At 44.8% G+C, this 24,919-nt stretch overlaps 2 protein-coding genes across 2 annotated transcripts in view; one reads left to right on the forward strand and one right to left on the reverse strand.

Moving 5' to 3' along the window:
• The window catches only part of CFAP61 (cilia and flagella associated protein 61), a 90,048-nt gene extending 79,837 nt beyond the window's left edge, over positions 1 to 10,211 (reverse strand). Inside the window, exons 1-8 of the mRNA XM_036380220.1 lie at positions 10,147 to 10,211; positions 9,440 to 9,546; positions 8,438 to 8,593; positions 7,635 to 7,785; positions 5,896 to 5,972; positions 5,436 to 5,503; positions 4,286 to 4,427; positions 1,015 to 1,147 (exon numbers count right to left, since the gene is read on the reverse strand). Coding sequence (XP_036236113.1) covers positions 1,015 to 1,147; positions 4,286 to 4,427; positions 5,436 to 5,503; positions 5,896 to 5,972; positions 7,635 to 7,785; positions 8,438 to 8,580 — 714 coding nt within the window. The 5' untranslated portion in view covers positions 8,581 to 8,593; positions 9,440 to 9,546; positions 10,147 to 10,211. The remainder of the gene's footprint in view (positions 1 to 1,014; positions 1,148 to 4,285; positions 4,428 to 5,435; positions 5,504 to 5,895; positions 5,973 to 7,634; positions 7,786 to 8,437; positions 8,594 to 9,439; positions 9,547 to 10,146) is intronic.
• Positions 10,212 to 10,700: 489 nt separating this feature from the next.
• Positions 10,701 to 23,252, forward strand: CRNKL1 (crooked neck pre-mRNA splicing factor 1). The gene is made up of 14 exons (XM_036381039.2): positions 10,701 to 10,772; positions 10,967 to 11,119; positions 11,660 to 11,751; positions 11,852 to 12,010; positions 12,325 to 12,491; positions 13,313 to 13,491; positions 14,108 to 14,278; positions 15,518 to 15,709; positions 16,859 to 16,918; positions 17,707 to 17,787; positions 19,090 to 19,329; positions 20,491 to 20,592; positions 21,789 to 22,037; positions 23,000 to 23,252. Exons 1-14 carry the CDS (start codon positions 10,725 to 10,727, stop codon positions 23,165 to 23,167), a joined length of 2,061 nt encoding a protein of 686 aa, XP_036236932.1. The 5' UTR covers positions 10,701 to 10,724; the 3' UTR covers positions 23,168 to 23,252.
• Positions 23,253 to 24,919: the final 1,667 nt, after the last annotated feature.

Genomic DNA, 24,919 nt, shown 5'->3' on the forward strand with positions numbered 1-24,919 from the left:
AAAGACTTGAAAAAGTGTGACGTTTAATTTTTCTGCCCTCAAACAACAAGTGATTGTTTGTTTGCGTAACCAACAAAGCCGGGGTGCCACAGTTGCCTGGCTGCTGTGTAATTTCAGGCCCAAGGCTCAGCAGAGGCTGATTAACCAATCCATCTACCATATGTGCAAAAAGAGGCTGCCAGCTTCCTTCTCCACAGGGGAAGCTGGCATCCATCATGGTTTGCGTGGAGGTGCTTTCCCAGCCCACCGTGGCAGTGGCAGCTGGGATAAACTGGGGCTTGGAACACCTTTTGGTGGTCTCACATTGAGCTCTGAACATGCCACTGGAATGTCTTATTTATAGCAACAGCCCTCTGCAATGTGCCATTACACTAATGGTGCATTGTTTCCCATTTGGCTCCCAATGGCAGTGATTACATGTTGCAATTTTATAAAACCATTTGCCACAAAAAGCAGATTTCAGGAATTAAGGAGGTTATATTGCCTATCAGCTTGCACTACCATGCACAATTACCAACACATGAAAATCTTAACAGGAATTTTCAGCAGGAGAACTATTACCACTCCTTTCTTATTTAAATTAATTCCTGGGTTTGTCTACATGTTAGCAAAAATTTATTTGAGCCAAGAGAAAGAAAAATTATCTACAGGACTTAAAACTGTGAAAGGATTACTGGCTACTCATTTTCACATGCAATATTAGCTTTCACTGGGAATGAAAACAGGTCAGCTATAATGCAAATGTCTAAAATGACAACATGGCTTCATCAAGACAGTCTGTCCAAATAACTTGAAAATTACTGGAAATTGCTGCTTCATTTCTGAACTGGAAACATCACTCCTGAGGACAGATACAAACTACATTGAGAAGGGCACTCACTGTGTGGGTACAGAGCATGAATTCTACTTTTCACAGGTGGGCTGCTGGTTTTATCCCCTGAGCTAGAGTGAGCTGTCACACAGGACATCACTAAGGCTGTGATCAGACAAAATCAGAGGTCATGGCAGACTAACCTCACAAACAGCTGCCTGATTTTCTTCACCTTCACGTTCTATGAGATCAACAAGGAGATATTCACCATAGGTTTCCTTCAGAGTATCACTTTGACGTGTCCAGATTAGCATGAGATCGTCATAATCGTCCATCCTACAAAAAAGAGATCAGGTAATGTCTTATGGCTCTGCCATTAATAGGCCCTGGTACTTCTGTTCTAATCTATTAACATATGGAAAAATACTACAAATACTTGTTCCAAAGCCTGCACCTACAAATCACTTCACCTAGGACACATTCCCAGTGCACACTAAAGTGAGAGTCTCAGCACCAGAGACAATCACACCCAACAGCCAGCAGAACCCACCAAAATCTGCACTGCTCAGTGGAGATGCTTCTCTTGCCCTAAGAAAATATACAGGAATCCCAGCTCAAGATTTTCCAGCCTCACTCTCCTACAACTGTAGTAGAGCACTCATACAGGTCCCAACCTACATGGATTTTTATATAAACAGGCAACAGAGACTCTTTCCCACTAGACTGCTATTTATAGCCAGGGTCAATGTAACTCTGAATAAGAAAAACCAGCACTTTCATCAGAACAGAATTCCTGAGTCACCCATGCTGAGACTATGGCACAAAGGTGGGTGGCAAACCACCTTTAGCACTCAACTGCTATCAATAACATGAAGCCACTTGTATTTATCTCTCGGAAAAATGCCAGAATTGAGTGGTGCAGCCAAAAGCAGCAGAGAGGAAACTTCGCCTGCGTTGGGCTGCCAGAAGGAACAACTGCAACGAACTACAGGGGAAACCCTCCCTGCTCTGGGCCGGGAGCAGGCGGCTACCTCGGCTATCACACCGACACGCCAGGAACACCCGGCTCCTGCCCCGGGAGGCGACACCGGGGCTGTGGGAGCCCCGCGCGGTCTCTGCCGCCACCCGGCGGCCCCGCCAGGCACGGGCAGCGGCTCCTTCGCTTCCTTAGGATGCGCAAACCTCCTCCTCTTGCTGCACGGGATCCGGGACCGGCCCGCGGCGCTTCCCTCGCTTGTCTGGGATGCACAAACGTGCTGCGCCAGGGAGAACCAGGAACTTGAAGAGCTTCCCGAGGTTTTGAGGAAAACTTCTGCTGTGTTCCAGGGTCCCAATGGGTCCCCCATGCCTCTATGTGATACCTGTAAGTTGGAGATCATTGCTCCACACAGGCAGGAACCCAGAAACAATAAACAGATTCTCAGTGCTACTCTTTATGTGTGTCTGGATTTGGAAGGAGCCTTAAAGAAAACACAGATAGGCAAAAGAGCTTCTGTTTCTCATTGTATCAAACACTGTGTTCCTAAGCACTGCCTGACTCCAGCACAGGAGAGGTGGTCAGGGAGTCTCTGGATGCTTTTGCTGCTCCTGCACACCAGAATGGATGTGACCTCTGGATAAGGCCACATTTATCACCAAGGCTAGGGACCTCTTGGATTCTGATCTTGTTCCCGCCTTTTTTTTTTCCCCTCAACTAAAATGAAGCTCCAGCAACAATAAAAACTCCATAAAAATTTACAGTAACTCATTCCTTATCCCTCAAACCAAAGTGGTTACCCCTCATCTCCTTCACAGGAAGTATCCCAAGGGAAAATCTGCAGTGAGGTTTTCTATTATCAGAACATCACCACCTCAGCACAGTTAATTAGTTCAACAAATCTGTTAATAAACTCTCAAACCTCAAAAAAAACAAAGAAAGAGGGGTAGCAGGATGAGACTGTATCCTAATTGAACCCTCTTACTTCATGGAGTCCATAACAGACACACACCCCCTCCAAATGGAACACTGTGCCAGGTGTTTTGAGTGCCCTATGTCATTCTGCTCTGTGGGACACAGGATAAGATCACACACAAAGGTGCAGGTGGCAATTCCTGGAGACTGACCCTGTGACAGTCAATGGGACTCTGCACAAACCCATTCAACTCCCTGGACCCTACTCTGTAGGAACACAACCATTTTAACTTGCTTATTCTGCTTTTAGTATCTTCCACCAGTACCACAATATTTAACGAAGTAAAGAAACTCTCCAAACCCCAGTAAGCTTTCCAATATAAAAATGCCACAAAATTCCTCTACTGCGAGTGCAAGCACAGAGTTGCAAATCTGACTCATGCCTACAGGGCACAAACCCAAGAATAGCAGGATCTGGACAAGACACCAGCAAGAACCTTAAACATCAAAGTTTAGTGGGCTGCATTCTGACACGGCAATGTCTCTCATTATAGAGGCCAGACAGAGAGTAAGTTCGAAATCGATGCTTAAACAAAGTATCAGTTTACAGCTGCTTTTCCCCCTCTGTGAGCAGGGGAAGAGGGGACAGAGATTAGGCTAATCTCCTCTCACTGCCCCAGAACATGTTGCTAGGCAGGTGGCTGCAGACAACATCCACAGAGGAGTCTCTAAGGGCTCCCACTGACTGTTACTATGGATGCCAGTGAAGCACAGGGTGAATGCAGAGAGAAGGGAAAGGCAGAGCTCCTTCTGCAAGTGGAAATTAGCCTTACCTGTTATCCACTGATGGGCAACACTGGAATATGAATTTTGTATCACCACTGTGTAATTTCAGAGGAAAACCGGTTTCCCAGTTAATTTTCTATTAATACCAAAGGCCCCTGGGTCAAAAACTTGGCATTTCTCATGTCCTGGATGCAACACTAGCACAGGCAGAACACACATGGCAGGAAAAACCAAGAGTGGCAACAGCAGTCTAATTCAGCCAGCAGATCACAGAATAAACATCACTGACAAAAAGATAGTCTTCCTACATAGCTAACTAGCATTTGAAGATGCACTAGCATCTTATGATGAAATAGAACAAAACCAGCATAATCCTAGAACTACCTAGATTGGTTATTGCAGAAAACTATCACCAGATGGGGGCTATGTACAAATCACAAACAGGATGGGACTGCTGGGAACGTGCCTTGAGCTGTTTTATTTTCCAGCATCAGTATCATTACATGGTTATGACAATGGGAGGATGCTGTCAGCTCACATCCCAGGCAGCAGACAAAGTACTTAATGTTACAACTTATAAAGTAAGTTTTTTGACCAATCACACAAAGCAAAAGCATATTGACAGCAGTTCTATCCAATCACTATAAGCACACATACCTTTGGTTAAAACAATGCTTGAGAGGATTGTTTTAGAGCAGCCAAGCTAAGCTACTGATGCTGCTAACCAAACAAGGAAAATGCTTCAGTTTCCCCCAGCCAGATGTGCTCAGGGAAGCAGGATCAAGGAGCTGTGCTACCTTGCTTGGCGCACGTACAGCTGTGGGTGACACCGATGCCTCGGGCATGCCAGCAAGGTGAAACGTCTCTCCACGTGTGAGCCTGGAGCAGGCACGAGCCTTTCAAAGGCATCCCCCAGGTCCAGCTCTGAGTGGCTAAAACCTGTCAGGGCAACAGAGAAACTTCATTATGCAAGCTTTAAATTAGCAGCAAACTGTCTGAGGAAAATGGAGTTTCAAACTTAAACCACAGATAGTAAAATGCTCCAAGTCTTGTAAGTTAGGCAATGAGGCTGAAATGACAGCAGCATAAATGTGTGACAATCATCATCAAAGTTATCTAATTATTCCAAACCTGAATAAGCTTCAAAGCAATCAGAAATTGGTAGAAAACAATCCCTATAGGAAGAATACAGCCAATTCTCTATGCCTCTGGAGAACCTCTGTCAGCACTCAATGCTGAAGGAAAGCTGATGTTGGTTGCCTGGGTGGATTTGACAAAACCCTTACTTCAAGCCCTGGTTTCTGTAGTTGACACACCACTACAGTCTTTTAGTGCAACTAGGAACCAACACCTCTAGAAGCCAGCACATCAGAAAAGTTCTAGCTCCCTTTTCAGCTCAATTAAGTGCATGCTTGGTTTATTAGTTGGAATTCAGGACCAAAATTCCACATCTGGCGCTGTTCTCTGATTAACATGTATTCTCTACTTTTGTACCTCTGTTCTAGAGGAAATAATCCAAGTTTCGTTCTATGTCTCCAGAAGCCCCTCTGAGTCTCACCAAAGTGTCCTCTTCCAATCTACACTGGCTTGGCTAAGTAAGAGAAAGTGCCCAATTTCAAGTCTCTTGGCTGTGTTCAACCAGACATCTTGACAAAACTCGCAGGTGTTGATTTTTGAGATCTTTACTCCTTTCTGATGTCCTGTTTCTGGCAAATTTAAAGATTGCAGGGACAGGACAGACTGCTGAATGGCTGCTGGAGTGAGCATGGAATCTCTTGCACATGGGATCTTCACAAGAAGATACTTTTAGATTATGTTTTTCACATGTCTAGAAACTGATAACTCTCCTCAGTATTAAAAAAAGAACACCACAAGAAGCTCTCAGTGCATATTAATTAGGTTTGCAATTGCTCTCACTTCAAGAATAAAACAGTTTTAAGCTCTTACCTAACCTCTTCTCAGCTGGTATAAAGAGAAGTATAAACTGCAGTTCTGGTAGTAAGATGAAAGCTTTCCTGGACAAATAAACATATTCAGTCTTTCATTATTACACTCAATGACAGACAGCAGCTAGCTTTTTTAATATATACCTTTTTTTTCTCTCCAGTGTCTCCAACCTTCCTTCATAAGTCCACATGGATCAACAATTAAAACATTTCTGACAAACAACATCACTTGAAATTTATCTGGGTAATTTTGACTGGCTTTTCCTGCCTTATTTCTTTCAAATTTCCCAATCTTTAGATTTCAAACATCCTCTTTTTTTATAGCAGTTTCCCAGTGGTGAAATATTTAAGATATCAGGCCTCTGCTGGCAAATCTCTGATGGGGCATCTGGATGTGACTGCTTGACTTGACAGCAGGAGAGGGCACGTGCCTCACCACCCAAGGCTACACAGGAACTCACCTAACAATTTCTTGGGAACATCCAGCTGCATAACCTTCCTTTGCCACAAAGAGATGCACAAAGAGCGTGTTCAAAGGCTGCAAAATAAGGAGTGAAAGTCTACACACCATGCAGCCCATGTTTAGTCCATCAGCCCAAGTATTAGTACACATATACAACTCCAACATACGTGATCTGCACTCAAGGAGCAGCAAAACAGACAAAAGTGACTTCAAAGCATGTGTGGGTAAAGTTATGTGATTAAAGTGCTTTATATGATTTTGTGCTTCTGCAACATTTTTTCTTTCTACTCAGTTTATTATTGTTTGACTGCAATATACACTGTACATTTCATATTGAACAGTATTAATTCTTGACTAACTACATTCAACCACATTAAACATTCAACACGTGTCTGACATTCTTTTAGGGTTAAAAAAAAATCCTCAAACCAAAAGCTCACCTGCTTCTCATAATCCTAAAGTGATTTTTTTTAAAAGGTAGTGAGAAACATCACATATTTTAAGATGACATTATTAGACACACATATACCAGGCAGAAACAAGGCAGACTAACAGACACCTTTATCTTGTGCACTTCCAGTAAACATGGAAAACCCCTGTCCTGGAATGGCAAGGGCTATTAAATCAGCTGCTCTCTAGCATATTAATTACAAGTGCTGGGTCAGGGAAGGTCTGCCTGTAGATAAAAATACTTTAAATGGAAAACTTGGGATCTTCTGAATAGTATAATGTTCAAATAAAATACCATAACTAGAGGTACCAACAAACTTCAGCAATTTAAGAGCAACAATGATTTCAATAGAAGCTGCAGTACATGGACCAGCATCAGGACAACAAGCTATTGTAATAAACATCTGAAGACATCCCTAAACATCAGATAGTTTGTTTGTTTTTTTTAGAAGCAAAGGGAAGAAATAAAAAAATATATTACTGTTGTGGTCTGAGAGGACACCAAGTAAGCCAGATGTGGACTGCAACTGTTTCTGAATAGTGCTGGTAACCAGACAATCCAGTACAGCATCTTCACTTATTCCTTTCTGCACAAGTCAACTCCCACTTCAGACCCTGAAATAATTTCTGTACTCTAGGAAAAAGACAGGTCAACTGTACTTCACAGAATTCCTATGTTCAGATGACCTCAGTTTTGAAAAGCACACCTGCATGGATTTAACCTACAGCTTACCAACAACATCTCATCAAGTTATACCCCAGAAAACATTCAGAGCTTCTGCCAATGCAGAAGCATAAAACACTAGATCTTCTACACCTACTTTAGCAAATAAACTCCATTCCAGGAAAATAGAATGCTCCAGGTAACTGATGAACAAAATGCCCAGAGATGACTGCAACACTGCAAACACTTTATTATAGCACGTGCTGCATACCTCAGGGTGCTTGGGGTTTAACAGTTTCTGTATTTTCTCAACAATCCCACAATCTAGTTCCCAGCTGGACTTGGTGATGGGGGAGCATGTGAGTGCTAAACTCATAAGGGCCTGTTTCTAGTCTGTAGATCCTACCAGAAAGTCACAAGCAGCAGTCTCCCCACCAGCACTGAACAAAATCCACCACAGAACTAAGGCTCCCCTTGTCAGCACAAGGGTTTGACCAGGACTCCATCACCTTCTGTATCCGGAATGCCTCAAATCTACTGGAAACAGGTTGTAGACACCCACGTGTATTTGCTATACCTGAGCCATAAATGAAAACTCAACTAAAATCACACAATTTACTTACAGTGCATTTATTATTAGGGTAGTTTTCATGCAGGAATGGTTCCCATTCAGCCTGATCAGTGATATTCCAATTTAGATAGTCCAGAAAGGCAGCATGGGCTATAACCTCATTCTTCTCATTGCAGAGTGTCAAAGCAAGATTTGATAATTCTCTATGAAAACAATTTAATTATGCACAAGTTGAAGAAACTCCACATAGAAAAGTAACTGACTGTGAATTCAGCCTGCTGGAACAGCAAAATTAGCCATGTTCAAGAGGGTTCCCAAGATCAGGCCTCAATAAAACTTCATCATCCACACGCTAACTTGGAATTGTTGCTTCAGTTCCACATATTTGTGTTCTAACACTGTAAAATTCAGGTGGATTTTCAAATCCTCAATCATATTAGTAAATTTGAGATGCAAGACTTAAACATTCCCCTCCATTTGTATGTTTCTTCACACATCTCTTTTTTTTCCCCAAACAGCTGTTATCTGGGATTTTTACTATTAAGGGGGGAAAAACCTGAGTGACTCACCAGTACCTGTCTGTCACACAGCCTGCCTGCTGATATTTTTTTTCTAACAGCATTTCTTCTGAGCTTTTACAAAAGGAAGCTAATACAGAATTAAACCTTGTCCACCATGGCAGAGACCCAGGTTTGCACAGTCATGTACGTGGACAGACATTAAGGTAGATTTTCTTACCGTTTTTAGAAACAGCACAAAAAGTCATTATATCACACCATGTCAAGGCTCAGAATGTTTTCTGCCGTTTTAAGCATAATTTCCCAAAAGGTGACAACCCAAAACACCATTACTTACAAGAGATAAGTGACATCCATCCTTCCAAAGACGTCTTCTGTGACAGGGCTGAAGAGGCTGATAATGGCTGGGACATCCCGTGACTCCGTCCTTCTGACAGTGACCACTTCTGTATTTCCACTTGAGGAGGTTACTGTGGCCATCCCACCGGCTGCCCTGAGAGCCAAGGAAAACACTGCTGGCTCCAGCCATCCCACTGCCACCCCCTGCCTGACACAGTCACTTCAGGGGGGTTTCCATAACAACTCTAAATTGGGGCAGCTTCTCTGGATTTGGTGCCTGGTTCCTGCACGCCTCCACAGAGATATGCACTGCCCGTCCAGTGCACACCTGAAATGCAGCAGGCAATCATTCCTATGGTCTGGATCCTACAGAGGAAATTAATTGTTTTAATAGGCTACAACTGCTTTCCTGTTTATTCATTTGCATGCCAACCAGCTCATCACCAAGAACTTCAAACTCAAAGCCCTTCAGTGGGAGGCTCAGCTGTGGGCAGTCAGGAGGCTCAGCTGCAAACAATCAGGGACACAGCCTCCCGATTAAACAGCACCTTCAGGTGAGTTAAATGTATTTTGTCCAAAACCGCTCCTCGAATTTATTTTGAGGTGAACAGCAGGGCTTAAATTTCTGAAGGACCTCAAAGTTCTGTGGCTAGTCAAAGTTCTACTGCTCTCCTATGCAGAAAAAAAAAAAGTTAAGAAGTTTTTAAAAAAGTGGGTTTATTTTTGTGGTTCCTGATTGACAAAATGCGCCAGGCACAGCTGATTTGTTGATCCCTCCAGAAACTTTAGAACGCACGGGGCAGTAGATCCTCAAAGCACCTGTGACCATGCCCTCGGGTCTAACACCCTTCAGCTGCGTGTCTCTGCTCAGCACTGCAGCCAGCAATCAGGCGCGTGAAATAAAGCAACCAAACAAAGGCCCCCCGCAATTTCTTAAATAGATGTGCAAAATATAGCAGCACTAACTAGAAAAAAAAAAAAAAAGCCTAAACCAACTCACCTATATCAGCAGAGCAATCTCAGCGCTCTGCCAAACGCAACAGCCGCTTCCAACGGTGACTCCAAATGCAAAAGGGACGCTCAGTTATTAGGCACCGCAATTCCCAACTAAAACGAAAAACCAAAAGTAATGCAGATTTTCGCACCTTTTAAACACAGATAGAGTCACATGCACTCCTACATCTTTCACAGACAAACAGGACATTCCAGCGCCGGTCCTGAAATTAACCTGAAGCGACACATTCCCTGCAAACATGCGTCAATTTAACAAATGAAAACTAACACGAACTTTACAGGGCCATTCACCGGCTGATGTTTAGCGCACTAAGATGACTTCAACTGAGGAAAACCGCTTGCCACATTTTCACAGTCAATTATTTAACTTCACGCAAAAAAACCCCCAAAAATACACCCACATCTCCACCAGCTCCTCTAAACGCTCCCGCAGACACCAAAACCAGCCTTTTCACAGTAAAAATGTACCCTTCTCGTAAGGAAATGCGCTGTTCCTAGAGCAGCTCCCGCACTCATCCCGCTGAGCAGGATCCCAGAGACGGCCAGCAGAAGGAGCAGAGAAGGGCGGTCCCCTCCCGAACTCAGAGCAGCTCCTTCCCACCTCCTCACACAAACACTTTTGAAACACAAATAAGATTCCAAGCGGTTTTTTTTCAGAGTTTGTAGCCCAAAACGCACCGAACACACACATACCTCAGGAGGGCTCTAAGGAGCTATAGAAGGCTGCGGACGGGCGGTTCTTAAGGGGCACCCCCGGTAGCATGGGGCGGGGCCAGACCGGGGGCGGTACCGCGGTGTTGGGCGGGGGCCTGGGCACCGGGGCTGGATACCGGGGGCTGGACACCCGGGCTGGACACCGGGGCTGTTCATGGACAGACCCCGAGGCGGCCTCACGGACCCCCGGGCGCGAGCGACCCCCTCAGGCAGGCGGGCCACGCCCCCGCACGCGGACAGACCCACACCGCCGAGCCGCCAGGGGGCGCCCCGCGGAGCGCCGGGAACTCACCTGCCCTGTGCCCGGCGCGGAGCGAAGAGGCCGCAGAGCGTCCCAAGGACAGGAAAGACCGGGACAGATGGAACAGACGAGCCCACGGACGAGACAGACCGAACAGGCGGCCCTACGGACGGAACGCACAGTCCCGCCGCCGCCGCTGCTGCTGCCGCCGCCGCCGCCCGGGGACGCGTCGCCGTTACCGCGGCAACGACGCATGGGCGGTGCTGCGTGAGGTCAGGGGCGCCGGGGCGGGGCCTGCGCGCACAGCGGCGGCAAGATGGCGTCCACGGCGGCTGGGAAGCAGCGCATCCCCAAAGTGGCCAAGGTGGGCGGCGGGGACCCCCCCCCCGGGACCCCTCGATCCCCCTCAATCCCCACTCGCACCGGGCCTTCGCGTTCCGGCGGGCTCCGGTCCCGTTCGCGGCGGGCACCGCGCGTAGCGAGGCGCCGGAAGAAGTTGATGGTCTCGGTGCTGCGTTGGGAAACGTGAGCCGAGCCCCGCTTGTATTTGCCTTGCAGGTGAAAAACAAAGCACCCGCCGAAGTTCAGATCACAGCGGAGCAGCTTCTGAGAGAGGCAAAGGAGAGGGAACTCGAGCTTCTCCCACCGCCTCCGCAGCAGAAGATCACAGATGTTGAAGAGCTAAATGACTATAAACTCCGGAAGAGGAAGGTACGGTAGAAAAACAAACAAACTGGTTTAATCTCGACACTCACATAAAGCACTACAGTTCCACTGTTTTTAACTTAAACAAGATGTAGTTCCTATTCCTTGTGGACTTTCCAGGTAGACACCAATTCTTTAAAACCCCTCTTTCATGCTACTCTTTAGCAGAGCCTGCAATTTACAGATGTGTTGCTCGACAAAATCTGATAGCAAGCTACATCTCCCCCGTGCCTATGTTGAGAACACTGAAAGGGTAATTACTACACAATTAATAGGTGTTTTCTTCATTACCAGCAGTATCTGGCCAGCCACTATAAAAACATGAACAAAGTAAATAACATTACAGTAATGCTGAGTTATAGATCTTATTTTGAAATAATTGCTTTGCTTGTGCAGATTCATCCATGGTTTTACTTGGCTTTTTGCTTTGAAAATGCCTAAGCAAAGGAAGCATTATATATATATTATTATACCCCATAAGCCATTTTTTACGTGAATGGGGTCTGCAGAAGGATTTCTGACTTACAGATGTAACTTTCTCCTCAGACTTTTGAAGATAACATCAGAAAGAACAGGACTGTTATCAGTAACTGGATAAAGTACGCACAATGGGAGGAAAGCCTGAAGGAAATCCAGAGGTAACGACGCTGCAGCTGCAGGCATCTCTTACAAACCTTTTTAGACCTGCACCAAAGCCTGGGAGGCACATTTTACCTGCCCTGTGCTTGTGTTTTCCAGAGCCCGTTCCATTTACGAGCGTGCCCTGGATGTGGACTACAGAAACGTCACCCTCTGGCTCAAATATGCCGAGATGGAGATGAAGAACCGCCAGGTCAACCACGCCAGGAACATCTGGGACCGGGCCATCACCACCCTGCCCAGGGTGAACCAGTTCTGGTACTGTGGCTGAGCACTGAGATCCCCTTCTAGCCCCAAAAAACCCCCTGGGGTTATGCAGATTATCCTGCTTCTCCAAGTCTTTAGGCTAGTCTGGAAAAAAATGGAGGAAGGTTGAAGCTTTTGGAAAGGTTTTGTACTTTATAAGTGTCAGGAACCTTGGGAGAGAAGGATGTTGGTGTGCCTGGGTGCTGCCAGTCACTGCTGTGCTTACAGGCATTTCTGGGGTGAGGGGAGCTCAGGGATGCACTCCAGAAATCCCTGAAGGGAGGTGCTCATCATGTGATTGCAGAAACTCCATCTGCTTTGCCCAGGTACAAGTACACGTACATGGAGGAGATGCTGGGGAACGTCGCTGGCTCACGCCAGGTCTTTGAACGGTGGATGGAGTGGCAGCCAGAGGAGCAAGCCTGGCATTCCTACATCAACTTCGAGCTCAGATACAAGGAGGTGGACAGAGCACGAAGCATTTATGAGAGATATATCCTTTCCAGAGCCTTGTGACTCCTGACTGGGTTAAGATCTCCATTCTTTATTTCCTTTCCAAGTATTCCGTGTCCGGCAACCTTGCTGTACTCCTTTTCCCTGTGGTGTGCTGAGAATGAGCCAGCAGGAGGTGTTAAAAGCATGTTTAGGGAAAGCCTCCAGATGCAGTGCAGTGGCTGTGGGTCCTGCCATAACAGAGTCTGTTCAACTGCACTGCTCATGCACCCAGCTTTTGTAGCTATCCTTTGTTTTGGGTTTCTCCTCAGATTTTTCCTGTCGCAGACATCTTTTATGAAAAATCCTTTCCTTAGGATTTTTCCTCCTGAGAAGCCTCAGGAACAAAATGTAACCATTGATTATTTGTTGCTGTGGAATGCAACAGGTGGATCTGTGATTGGCCCATGTTAGATGTTTCTAATTAATGGCCAATCACAGCCCAGCTGGCTCAGACAGAGAGTCCGAGACAGAACCTTTGTTATTTGTTCTTTGCTATTCTATTCTTAGCTAGCCTTCTGATGAAACCTTTTCTTCTATTCTTTTAGTATAGTTTTAATGTAATATATATCATAAAATAATAAATCAAGCCTTCTGAAACATGGAGTCAGACCCTCATCTCTTCCCTCAACCTGAGATCCTTGTGAACACCGTCACACTGACCCTTATCCCTTTTTAAGTAAGGCACAAAACCTTTTGCATGCTTATACCTATCAGTGTCTTCTTCCCACGTGTGTGCCATGCTGGGAGATGTCCCTGGGAAGAGCCCAGCAGGGGATGTGCCACTCAGGCAGAGAGCTGTTTCCTTAACAAGAGCTGTACTTGTCCTGGTTCACCCCGAGGTGAAGAACTGGATCAAGTACGCGCGCTTCGAGGAGAAGCACAGCTACTTTGCCCACGCCAGGAAGGTGTACGAGAGGGCAGTGGAGTTCTTCGGGGAGGAGCACATGGATGAGCACTTGTACGTGGCCTTTGCCAAGTTTGAGGAGAACCAGAAAGAGGTAAGGTCTTCATCTGAGTCGTGCCAGTGTTTCTCCTTGAGTATCAAAGGCATTCAACCTTCACTGCAATACTTGCGGTTCCCAGCACCTTGTGACTGCAGTCTGAGTTAGGGGGACAGTTTTTTGCTCACCTCTGGTTGCCTTTGGTGACATCAGTAAAATGTACTCTAAGGGGGATCTGCCAAGCCCAAGACCAAGAGCATTTGCTCAAACCTGTATCCTCAGACTGGAGAAGTTCTGAGAGGTTTTGGGCCTGCATGATAGAAAACTGGATTGGTCCAGATGTTTTTCACAGTCTCTAAGGTTCCCAGGCTGTTATGAAATTAAAGACATTCTGTGAACCCCAAACCACAACCTCTTAAATTGGTTTAAATATTCTAAACCTGTAAATGAATAAGAGATGATGGGTGCTGGCATTTTCAGGTTTATTTTTTTCCCCCTCAAAGTTTACTCAGCAGAGAGATCTGTGTTAGTCCTGTTCTAAAACAATTGCTTACCTTAGGATGACCCACAGTTCTGTATTCTATTAAATATTCCCAAAAGTTTGTTGAAAAACTGTCGGCGAGGACAGAAATTGCTTTGTAAATATTTTTCTAATTATATTTAATATTTTCAGTTTGAAAGAGTGAGAGTCATCTACAAGTATGCCTTGGATAGAATTCCAAAGCAGGATGCCCAGAATCTCTTCAAGAATTACACCATCTTTGAGAAGAAGTTTGGAGACAGGAGAGGAATTGAGGACATTATTGTCAGCAAGAGGAGATTCCAGTATGAGGAGGAGGTGAAGGTATGTGGGACAGGTACCCTCCAGGTTCACTGTACATCCAGCTGGTGCTTAAGGGACACGAGTATTTTGTGATATCAAGGCTGATGAGTTTCAAGTTACCCTTGAAAATCGGTCCAAAAAACACCAAGGGAACGTTCATTTTAGAGCCAGAATTCCATCCCTGGGGAAGAGAATGGTATCTGCATTCACTGCTTTTTTTTGTTTCTGCTTTCTAATCTAGATTGTGCAGGTGAGGGTTTTGGATTGAACTCAAGGCTTGGTACCCTTAAGGATAATGCAGTTTTGCTTGTAGTTACTACTTAAGTTAGGGAATATCCATTTCAGGACACCTCATCAGTGCATAAATACCTTTTTGTGAGAAAACACCTGTGCCACACCTGTTAAAAACGGGAACAGACTCCTAGTACTGAAATGATTTCAGCATTTATTATAATGAAAAGAAAGGCCTAAAGCAAAGGGGCTTGCAGGCAGAGCAGGAGCATTCCCATCAAGGATGCTGTGGCGCCAGCGCTGGGGCTGCTTCAGCAGCCATGTCCTGAGCTTCCAGGTGGAGCAGCACTGCTTGCATGGGTCAGATGGCCCTTTTTATCCTGTTTTCTGTCCCTGTGGATTGGTTTCTTTTTGGATCCTTCATTTGCATGAAGGTTTTAGGCACTTGATTGGCCCATTACAGTTCCATCCAGGCTGGCTCGTTTTGCTTGGGAGGGGTGCACTTTACTTAGGTGTAATACAGTATGTTGAGTATCATAATTCTTATAACTGCCCTTTTACAATAACCAAACTAACAGTACATGCTTAACAATTATCAACTATTTTACAAGAGTTTCTAACCTATTTTTAACACACCTGCCTGCTGTTCAGTCCACGCTCCTCCTCCCTTCTCACACTTTACTTGGATTGCCTTCATTGAGACAATGCTGAGGGCAAAATAAAACAAAATTTAAAGCAAGGTCACTTATAACCCAAAAGCATTTCATCATTCCTCATCCCTTCTCACACTTGGATTGCCTTCATTGAGACAATGCTGAGGGCATCATAAAATTTAAAGCAAAGTCACTTATAACCCAAAAGCTCCACCATCAGCATCCCCAAGACTGACAGTTTTCGTTAATATTCCAGTGATCCGTTTTAAAGGGGAAATTTAAAGGGGAATTTACTTATCTAAGTAAAGGATGAGGCTCTGTTTGTTGTAGTGACTGCAGTTTGTTTGCTGTTGCCCCTGTCCCCTGTCTCTGGAAGGCAAACCCCCACAACTACGACGCGTGGTTCGATTACCTGCGGCTGGTGGAGAGCGACACGGACGCCGAGACCGTGCGGGAGGTGTACGAGAGAGCCATTGCCAACGTGCCCCCCATCCAGGAGAAACGCCACTGGAAGAGGTACATCTACCTCTGGATTAACTATGCACTCTATGAGGAGCTGGAGGCAAAGGCAAGTAGTGACAATTTGGGGTTTCCCTTTCCTTATAGGAAATAGCTGCTGGTATTTTAATAGGTAAATCAAGAGCTAAGTGTTGTCAGTGTTACTAGTTTTGTGTAGCATGGTACAGGATTTACTGTTTAAATACAGGGGACTTTTTCCTCTTCCAGTTTTCTCTCCTGCCATAAGGGAGGTGTGAGAAATAGCTACTCACTTTTCATAGTTTAGGAAGGTTCATTAAACCTTATCAAAAATAGAACAGAAGACTGAATAAAGAAGAAAGGTTACAGCGCTGGGAGCTAAAGATTTTCCCTGCCATGTGCTCACCCACACAATGGAAGTTTTTCCTTTTTAAGCCTTTAACCCCTCCCAAAGTTCTGTCCATCAACCCCTTCTTCGCTGTCCAGTGGTGGAGATCTCTTCCTCAAATCCTGATTGGGGGTCAGATGTCACCATAGTGACAAGCTGACCCTCCCAGATGTTCCAACTCCAGCTGTCCCTTGATAACCACACGAGGGGGTACAACATAACTATAACCTATAAACTTTTCTTAACCTATAAAATTTTCTTAACCTATATAAATGATATTTGTCCATTAATTGTGAGAGTCAATCATTGCATCACTCATCTATCACAGAGGGGAAAAAACAAACTTGTTTTACCCCAATTCATTCAGAAACACACTGATAACAAAAGCAGGAGTGGGGATTTCTGGTGGCCTTGGCTGAACTGCCCATGGCAGACTGTTACCTGAACTTGTGAACTAGTTTTATAGTTAACAAAAGCTGTTTGTGAGGCAGCCACATTGTTGCTATTGTGACCTTAGAGGCTGTACAAGTATTTATTGGAACATTAGAGCTGCTCTGAGTATGAAACACCTGTTCAGTGTCTGTTAAAGGAAAAGACATATTTTTCCTCCCACAACTGGGACACTCCTTGTTTTTTTGCCAGCTTCCTAGCACTGAACCTTGTTTTGAAAAGGTGAGTCTTGTTGATTCAGAAGCTAGCACCTTTGAATTGTGCAAACTAAGTAGATAAGCACTGCTGATTCTAACCAGCTTGACTGAGATACTGTTCTGCAGTTTTGCAGTCACTGCAAGATTCAAATTCAGCATGATCTCAGCATAGACAAAGTGTTTCACATGCTGCCTGTTCTTACAGGATGCAGAGAGAACCAGACAGGTGTACCAGGCATGCCTTGAGCTCCTGCCCCACAAGAAGGTATGGTTCCTCCGTCAGTCTGGCTTGAGTTTTGGGGTAAAGTGCCCTAGATAAGATCCTTTAGTTCTCTTCTCCCCCTTATATTCAGGAATGTAAGCAGCTCCAAACGGCTGGATTGTGGGTTCATGAAGACTTTGCTTAAAACTTCAATTATCCCTTCCAGTTTCTCAAAACATCCACCTTCCAAAATGGTTTTCCAGTGGGGCCTCCATGGTCATCACCCCTGAGGCACCTGCGTTTGACAAAACAGCTTTCAGGTCTGTCTTCCCCATTACAATCGGTCTTCAAGGCTGATGGATTGGGGCTTTGTGGGGATTTTTTTGCTTGTGAACTCTAAAATATCCCTGTGGCCAAACCTTTACAACTGCATTGACTTGGAATGTCAGAAAATCCATGTTCATGTTCTTTTTCTAGTTTGTTATTTATTGTGTCATCTGAGTGTCAGATTAATCTCTAGTTATTAAGAGCTGATTGGCTAATAATTGATTTAGCAATAGCTTATGTCTTGCCCTTTGATGATTGGTTTAAAAACTATTTTCTGTGGTTTGAAAGACATCTGTCCTGGCCATTTTTGCTTTCGCCCCAGTATATTGTCCTGTCATAGAAGTAGATAATGAACCCTAAACCTTTCAGCAGGAAAACACTGAGATCAAATGAGATTACCTCAACTGAGTTACCTGCAGTAAGTCATGTCTTGTATAGAAAGAATGCTTATTTTTTTAAGCAACATGTACAGTATTACATACTGACTTTCCAGCCTAAATAGCACTTTGTTCTTTTTCTTCCAGTTTACATTTGCTAAAATGTGGCTGCTATATGCACAGTTTGAAATTCGACAGAAGAACCTCCCCCTTGCCAGAAGGGCTTTGGTAAGCTTTTGTCAGAGCCATAATTGACTTCACTAATAGTAACACAGGAACGGCATTAAAAGATCTTAAATTGTCCTTTTTAAGTTGCTGATTTAATCCACTTAAAATAAAGCATCCAAGAAGTCTGCAGGGGCCAGCATTTACTGTCATGTATGATTTAAAAAGAAATGTAGCTTGTTCTGATGAATTAGCCCCGGGCAGAAACGACAAAGTGCTGCTCTGAATGCAGAGCACCCACATCAGCTCCGTGCTCTTACAAGTTCTTAGCTGCTGCTGATGGCTTGCAGTGATACTTGCTCTAACAATAGTGTTTTAAAAAGCGTTGTAGATGAATGGGAGGTTTGCCTCTAGGAAATTAGGACCTGCCAAACTGTGTGCCAGTCCGAGCTGCTGACAGAAGCAATCACAGGGATTTCAGGCAGGCTCAGGAGCTGCTGAGCAGGTTCACTCTGAATGTCAGCACGAGGGGACAGCAGGGTGTGATGGGGCAGCAAGAAATGGCATCTTTTGAAATGAAAAACTTCCTTTCCTTTCGGTTCAGATGTTCTTAGTAAGCTCAGGGATAGCATCAGACATTTTGAGAGAAAGCCAGTGCTGGTAGCAGTTGGGGTGGTTTGACTTTCAAGAGCAAACTGATGGGGTTTCCACCCAAACAGTGATGGAGGGCACATGGAGAAGAACTGAGCACATTCTGAAATACCAGTGACATCTGCAGAGCTGGAGGCCCATAACAGTGACCAAAGTGATAATCCCAAACTGATGGTTTCCTCCATTTTTCATAAATTCAAGGTACTAAACATGTAGGAACATTGTGCAGGAGAATTGTGGTGAGGGAATTCCTCTCAAATTACCTCACATTGGCTTGAGGGAGCAGAAGCCACATTCTCTATAGACGTGACTCCAAGGCCAAGTTCACTATAGCCTGTCTCAGGTATAGCCCATTCTTAAGTCTTGTTTTAAGAGTTTCCCAGACTGGGAATCCAGAATTGCCTCTCCCAGCTTGGCTCAGGATAGACAGTTTTCTTCAGAGACTGAGGTGCATCAGAAAGAAAGTACTTTGTAAAGACATTATTCTCCACCTGTCCAGCCATTCTCTGTGCCAGGAGGAACAGTGTGGGGCCACAGTTTGTTTGGTGTCACTTGTTTTATGAGATGCTTGGGAACTGCTTACCTGGCAGGCTGGTACTGTGCAGAAAAGCAAGTTGTAGTTCAAACACTTAAAAAAATCAAGTGGGGGTTTTATTTTCCTGCAAGATCACGGAGAGTTTTCATTTTTGGTTGGTTTTTTTTAATGCACAACAGGGGACATCCATAGGAAAATGCCCAAAAAACAAACTGTTTAAGGGCTACATTGAGCTGGAGTTACAGCTGCGTGAATTTGACCGTTGCCGAAAATTGTATGAAAAATTCCTGGAGTTTGCACCGGAAAACTGCACGTCCTGGATTAAGTTTGCTGAGCTGGAGACCATCCTTGGGGACATTGACCGTGCCAGGGCCATCTATGAGCTGGCTATTGGCCAGCCCAGGCTGGACATGCCCGAGGTGAGCAGGGAAGGACTCAGTTAAGGTATTTATTGCACAGTGTAGGCTGATGAACGTGTTGTTAGGAAAATTAATCCACAAACACCAGAGCTTTATGTCCAAAAAAGGAGACAGAGGAGTCCTTTTACTTTATTTGAGTAAAGATGGGGCATTCCCCTGGGATTTCAAATTTTTGGAGGACACAGCCTCCCTTTTTATCCCAATTTCCTGGCCACACTTCTCTTCTCTCTTTCCCCATTGAGAGGTTCAGGCTTCCTGATACGCCTGATCCCAAAGATTTCCCTCTAATGTATAACCCTCCCTTTTAATTTTTAATTCTTGTGGAATTTAGGGGTTTTTCTTCCCTATTGTTTCTTTCATCTTTCAGTGTCTAATTTCGTTTATCAGCAAACCTAAAGTTTATTTATAAAAGCAAATATCTTTTTCCATCCATCAATCAGTGGAATCCTTCCCGTTGTTTCTTTCATCTCCCAATGCTAATTTTACCTACCAGCAGACCCACAGCTTGTTTGTAAAGACAAATCCCCTATTCCTCTCAATGTCAATAATCCACCAGATGAAACATGAAGTGAAAGTGAGTGGTTAAAGGGCACCAGGTTTGGTGCTGCTCAGCCCTAATCCCAGCCTGTGCTGCCAAACCATCTGATCCCTAACCTTTTCTTGTGGTATTTTCAGAGTTCCCCATCATTGGGAAGGAATGATTGAATCTGACTCCATGTACTTAGAAGGCTCATTTATTATTATATTCTACTATAAAATGCTATACTAAATTATACTAAAGAATAGAGAAAGGATACTTAGAGAAGGCTAAAAGATAATAATGAATCTTGTGACTCTCTCTCCAGAGTCTGACACAGCCTGGACATCGTTGGTCATTAAGTTAAAACAATTCCCATGAACCAATGAAATAATGACCAGTTGGTAAACAATGTCCAAACCACATTCCAAAGCAGCAAAACACAGCAGAAGCAATGAGATAATTATTGTTTTCATTTTTTTTTCCCTGAGACTTCTCAGCTTCCCAGGAGAAGAAACCCTGGTGAAGGGATTTTTCAGAAAATACGACGGTGACATTTTCTCAGGGAAATTTTACCTTTATCTGTTCTTTTCCCCTGCCAGTGTGCTAAGGAATGGACATGATAAGAGGCTTCTCTGTTGCAGGTGCTTTGGAAATCCTACATTGACTTTGAGATTGAGCAAGAGGAGTATGAGAAGACCAGGAACCTTTACCGGCGGTTGCTGCAGCGCACGCAGCACGTCAAGGTGTGTATGGGCACCCAGGACAGGGAAAGCCTGAGCTGCCTGGGCTCACATCAGCCCAGGTTCAGGCTCTAAAGGGGGGAGGGAAATTCCTGAATTCCATACAACAACAGGCCTATCTCAGGCGAAAGAAGCTTTTCCAAGCAGCCCTCTTCGCTGAGCAGCTTTGGTTGCTAAAACCTTACAAGGAAAACTGTGATTTTCCAGTGTCGCTTGGTGCTGTCATTGACAAAATTCACACAGATTTCTCGTGTCTTGAAACAGCCACAAGAAATTGATCCACATGTGTCACTCTTGTGCTGAGAATGACACAGGAACAGGTGAGAGGCAGTATTGTAGAGAGAGGAAGAGAAGGCTTTATTCAAGAGAACTACATGGTTTTATAGAGTGATATGATAGATTCAGATTCTGTTTGATTGGCAAACTAACAAAAACACCTTCCTCATACACCATCCTTGAGGAGAACAGAAAAACAAAGTAGAAAAACACTACCTGCAGATTGTTCATACTTAACAAGTTACCACATCCTTACAACTCCCTAAAAGTTCTCACAAGCCCCTGTGAGAAACTCTTGCTGTTTCTCTCTCTCTGTCCCATGGTGTCCACACACATGCCTTACATGGATGCTGTGTCCTGTCACAGACATCTTTTATGAAAAATCCTTTCCTTAGGATTTTTCCTCCTGAGAAGCTGAGAGGCCTCAAGAACAAACTGTAACCAATGGTTATCTGCTGCTGTGGAATGCAACAGGTGGATCTGTGATTGGCCCATGTTGGTTGTTTCTAATTAATGGCCAATCACAGTCAGCTGGCTTGGACTTTCTGTCTGAGACACAAGCCTTTCTTATCATTCCTTCTTTTTCTATTCTTAGCTGGCCTTCTGATGAAATCCTTTCTTCTATTCTTTTAGTATCGTTTTAATATAATATATATCATAAAATAATAAATCAGCCTTGTGAAACATGGAGTCAAATCCCTGAATCTTCCCTCATCCTCGGAGCCCTGTGAACACCGTCACAGAGTCCTGCTGAAGTGGGGCGAATCTTACGTGAAAAAAATTATTTTCTGGGCACCTGCTGGCATTGATCTTTGCTTTTCTCTTCTATTTTTTACTGCTGCTTTGTTGTGTTTGGCCTGTGCCCTGTGCGTGGTGGCGCAGAGCAGAGGCTGGAGCTGTGCTTGCGTGTGCTGTGCCCGCAGGTGTGGATCAGCCTGGCGCAGTTCGAGCTGTCGGCGGGGCAGGGCGAGCGGCTGCAGCGCTGCCGGCAGGTCTACGAGGAGGCCAACAAGGCCATGCGCAGCTGCGAGGAGAAGGAGGAGAGGGTCATGCTGCTCGAGTCCTGGAGGGGCTTCGAGGAGGAGTTTGGCACTGATGCCACCAGGGAGAGGATAGATAAACTGATGCCTGAGAAAATAAAGAAGAGGAGGAAGCTGCAGGCCGAAGATGGGGTAAGGAAAAATGATGGCAGTAGGGGCTGCGAGCCCTCGGTGGCTTTGTGCACGTGTGCAAACATGGGCTTTAATTTTCTGTTATTTCTCTGATATCACCCTGACTTTTTAGGATTTTCTATGCCTTCTGATGTTTACATTCTTGTAACAAACTTTCTCATGAACTTTCTGTAAAGAACTTATTGTTTCTGTGAGGAAAATTAATCCACAAACATCAGAGGTTTATGTCCAAAAAGGAGACAGAGGAGTCCTTTCTGGCTTTATTCAAATAAAGGGAGAGGCCATGGGGCATTCCCCTGGGATCTCTCCAATTTCTGGAGGACACAGCCTCCTTTTTATCCCAATTTCCCGGCCACATTTCCCTTCTCTCTTTCCCCATTGGCTGAGGCACTTGAGAGGTACAGACTCCTGCAATGCCTGATCCAAGGATCTCTCTCTAATGTACAACCCTCCCTTTTAATTTTTAATTCTTGTGGAATTTAGGGGTTTTTCTTCCCCATTGTTTCTTTCATCTTTCAGTGTCTTACTTCGTTTTACAGCAAACCTAAAGTTTATTTGTAAAATCAAATATCTTTTTCCATCCATCAATCAGTGGAATCCTTCCCATTGTTTCTTTTCTCTCCCAGTGCTGGTTTTATCTACCAGCAAACCCACGGCTTGTTTGTAAAGACAAATCCCCTATTCCTCTCATTTTGCATTCTTTTATAGAAGAGGAGAAATTCGATGACTCTTGGTTTGTCCAGTGTCATTGGAGAGGTGGCACTTTCACCCTGCAATCCACTGTCACTTTTGGAAATCTATAAATGTTGGAGTCAGAAATTAAACTTCCCTTTTGTCACCTTGAGAACAGGTTTTTTGTGTCCTATAGTGACACTCTAATTTCTCTTTCTTGTTTGAAGCGCCTCCTAATAGCCAGTGTTAACATGCAAATTAAACTCACGTTGTGGTATTTTTCTCTCTAGTCTGATGCTGGATGGGAGGAGTACTATGACTACATTTTCCCAGAAGACACTGCCAATCAGCCCAACCTCAAACTCCTGGCTATGGCAAAGCTCTGGAAGAAACAGCAGCAGGAGAGCGAAGCTGCAGCCATGGATCCTGACAAGGACATTGATGAAAGCCAGACTTAATGCCTTGCATTTCCCCACCCCTTTCTTGGGCCATTGTACAGTATTTTCATCAGTGATAAATAAATGTATTTGGAGAGTTTTAGTATTACTGACTTGAGATGGCTTTTGTGTGGAAGACAAGCACCATCTTGGGGTGGATTCCCTTTAACAGTCCTGCAGGTGCCCATCAGTTAAAGGGCCTCTGCAGCTGGCACCAGCGACAGGAGAACTGGGAGAACCAGGCAGTGACTTCACTTTCAGCACAAGGACCTGTCCAAGGCTCCCACAGCCTATCCCAGCACTGTGCCAGGGCAGCAGACCTTGAGTGAGAGAGAGGTCTCCAGCCATCATCCCCGATGAATTCTCCAGTGATTCCGTTAAATTCAGTCTGTGTTTGAGCACTTCCATGTGCTGGCAGACCCCAGCAGAGCTGTGTCACTGCTCTGGGCTGGCCATCACTGTCCTGTCCAGATCTGACCTGTCCAGCTGTGGCCAGAGCAGCTTTTTTCTGCCCCACCTGCACCTCTAATAACACGTGCTTCCCCTCCCCTGCCCTCTCATCTCTGAGTGTTTCTGCTGACCCACACCCCATGACATTGTAAATCCCATTTCTATTTTGCCTCTTTCAATCCCTGCTCTGAGCCCCGTTGCTTTTCACACTTTATTTTGATGTTTCCCTCTGTCCTACTCCCTATCTCTGCTTTTTAATTTCATTTAGTTGAATTTGTTACGGAGTTTTCAGCGGTGCTAAGATTGTTTTCTTGTGTATATTTTGGTGAGGGTTTTTTGGGTGGCTTTTATTTGTGTGTGTGGGGAGAGGTTTGTTCGTTTCTTTGTTTTTGTGTTGTTTCATTCTCTGAGCACTGCATTTCCCAGGAATTCCTTCCTTTTTAGAAGGTGGAACCTTGCCTCTTTTTTTTCCAGCTTTGCTGCATACTGTGTCAGTTGCTGGTATTATCTCTCTTGATAAGGCCAGTAGTGAGGTTGTCAGCAGGGGCTCAGGTGAGCATCTTGTCTGTGTCAGCACAGAGAGCTTTAGCAGCTCTCCAGAAAGCAGCAGGGCTGCAAGGCACAGGGTCTTGCAGGGGAAGAGCCATTGTTAAAAAAAAACAGAGTTAAAAAAACAGACTTTTGGATTTTCAAGCTGGGTTGATTGTCACGGGGTGGTTTTTTTGTAAGAACAGGATTTGGATTATTTTTGCCTTTTCAAACCCTGAAACTCCTGTGAGGAGTGATCTGGACTGACACCCTGAATGCAGCACTTCCAGGAGTTAAACTATTCCCCCTTTGGAGCACTAGTGACACTTGGGGGTTTAATGGATTTTTCTCCTTCCACAGCCGTGATCCCACCCCATTTCTCTCCCTCTGCCCTCCCATTACAAGCCCATCTTGAAAAGGGCAAACAGGAGGTTTTTGTTCCATAACAAGTAAAACAAAACCTATCTGCTCATGTGACTTCTGAGCAGTGAGTGGTTCCAGGGTTGAAGCATTACCTCAGGAGTGATAATGGACACAGATTCCTGCCCTGTGGACCAGAAACTCTGTGCTAGAGATGTCACAACTCTCCAGGAGCACTTGGCCATGTAACTCATGCCTCTGTTACACCCAGCATGAACCTGAAGTGTTCTTTGAACAGTTTCAGCATTAATCTTTTCCACACTTCCAAGCCCAACAGTGGGGGCTCAGTTTTCCAGGGATCTACAGCAACAGCTTTCCCTCACATTGCTGAACTGAAGAAGGAAGGAATTCTTCACTGTGAAGGTGGGGAGGCCC

The sequence above is a fragment of the Molothrus ater genome, chromosome 3 (genome assembly GCF_012460135.2).
Source record: "Molothrus ater isolate BHLD 08-10-18 breed brown headed cowbird chromosome 3, BPBGC_Mater_1.1, whole genome shotgun sequence".
In the NCBI taxonomy this organism is placed as follows: domain Eukaryota; kingdom Metazoa; phylum Chordata; class Aves; order Passeriformes; family Icteridae; genus Molothrus; species Molothrus ater.

What these genes read in the sequence shown, in the direction of transcription:
- CRNKL1 (XM_036381039.2), top strand. Translation starts at nt 10,725, where the DNA reads ATGGCGTCCACGGCGGCTGGGAAGCAGCGCATCCCCAAAGTGGCCAAG. An exon ending in CCCTTGCCAGAAGGGCTTTG is followed by an intron (nt 17,788 to 19,089) that starts GTAAGCTTTTGT and finishes AATGCACAACAG; the next exon opens with GGGACATCCATAGGAAAATG. An exon ending in AGCTGCAGGCCGAAGATGGG is followed by an intron (nt 22,038 to 22,999) that starts GTAAGGAAAAAT and finishes TTTTCTCTCTAG; the next exon opens with TCTGATGCTGGATGGGAGGA.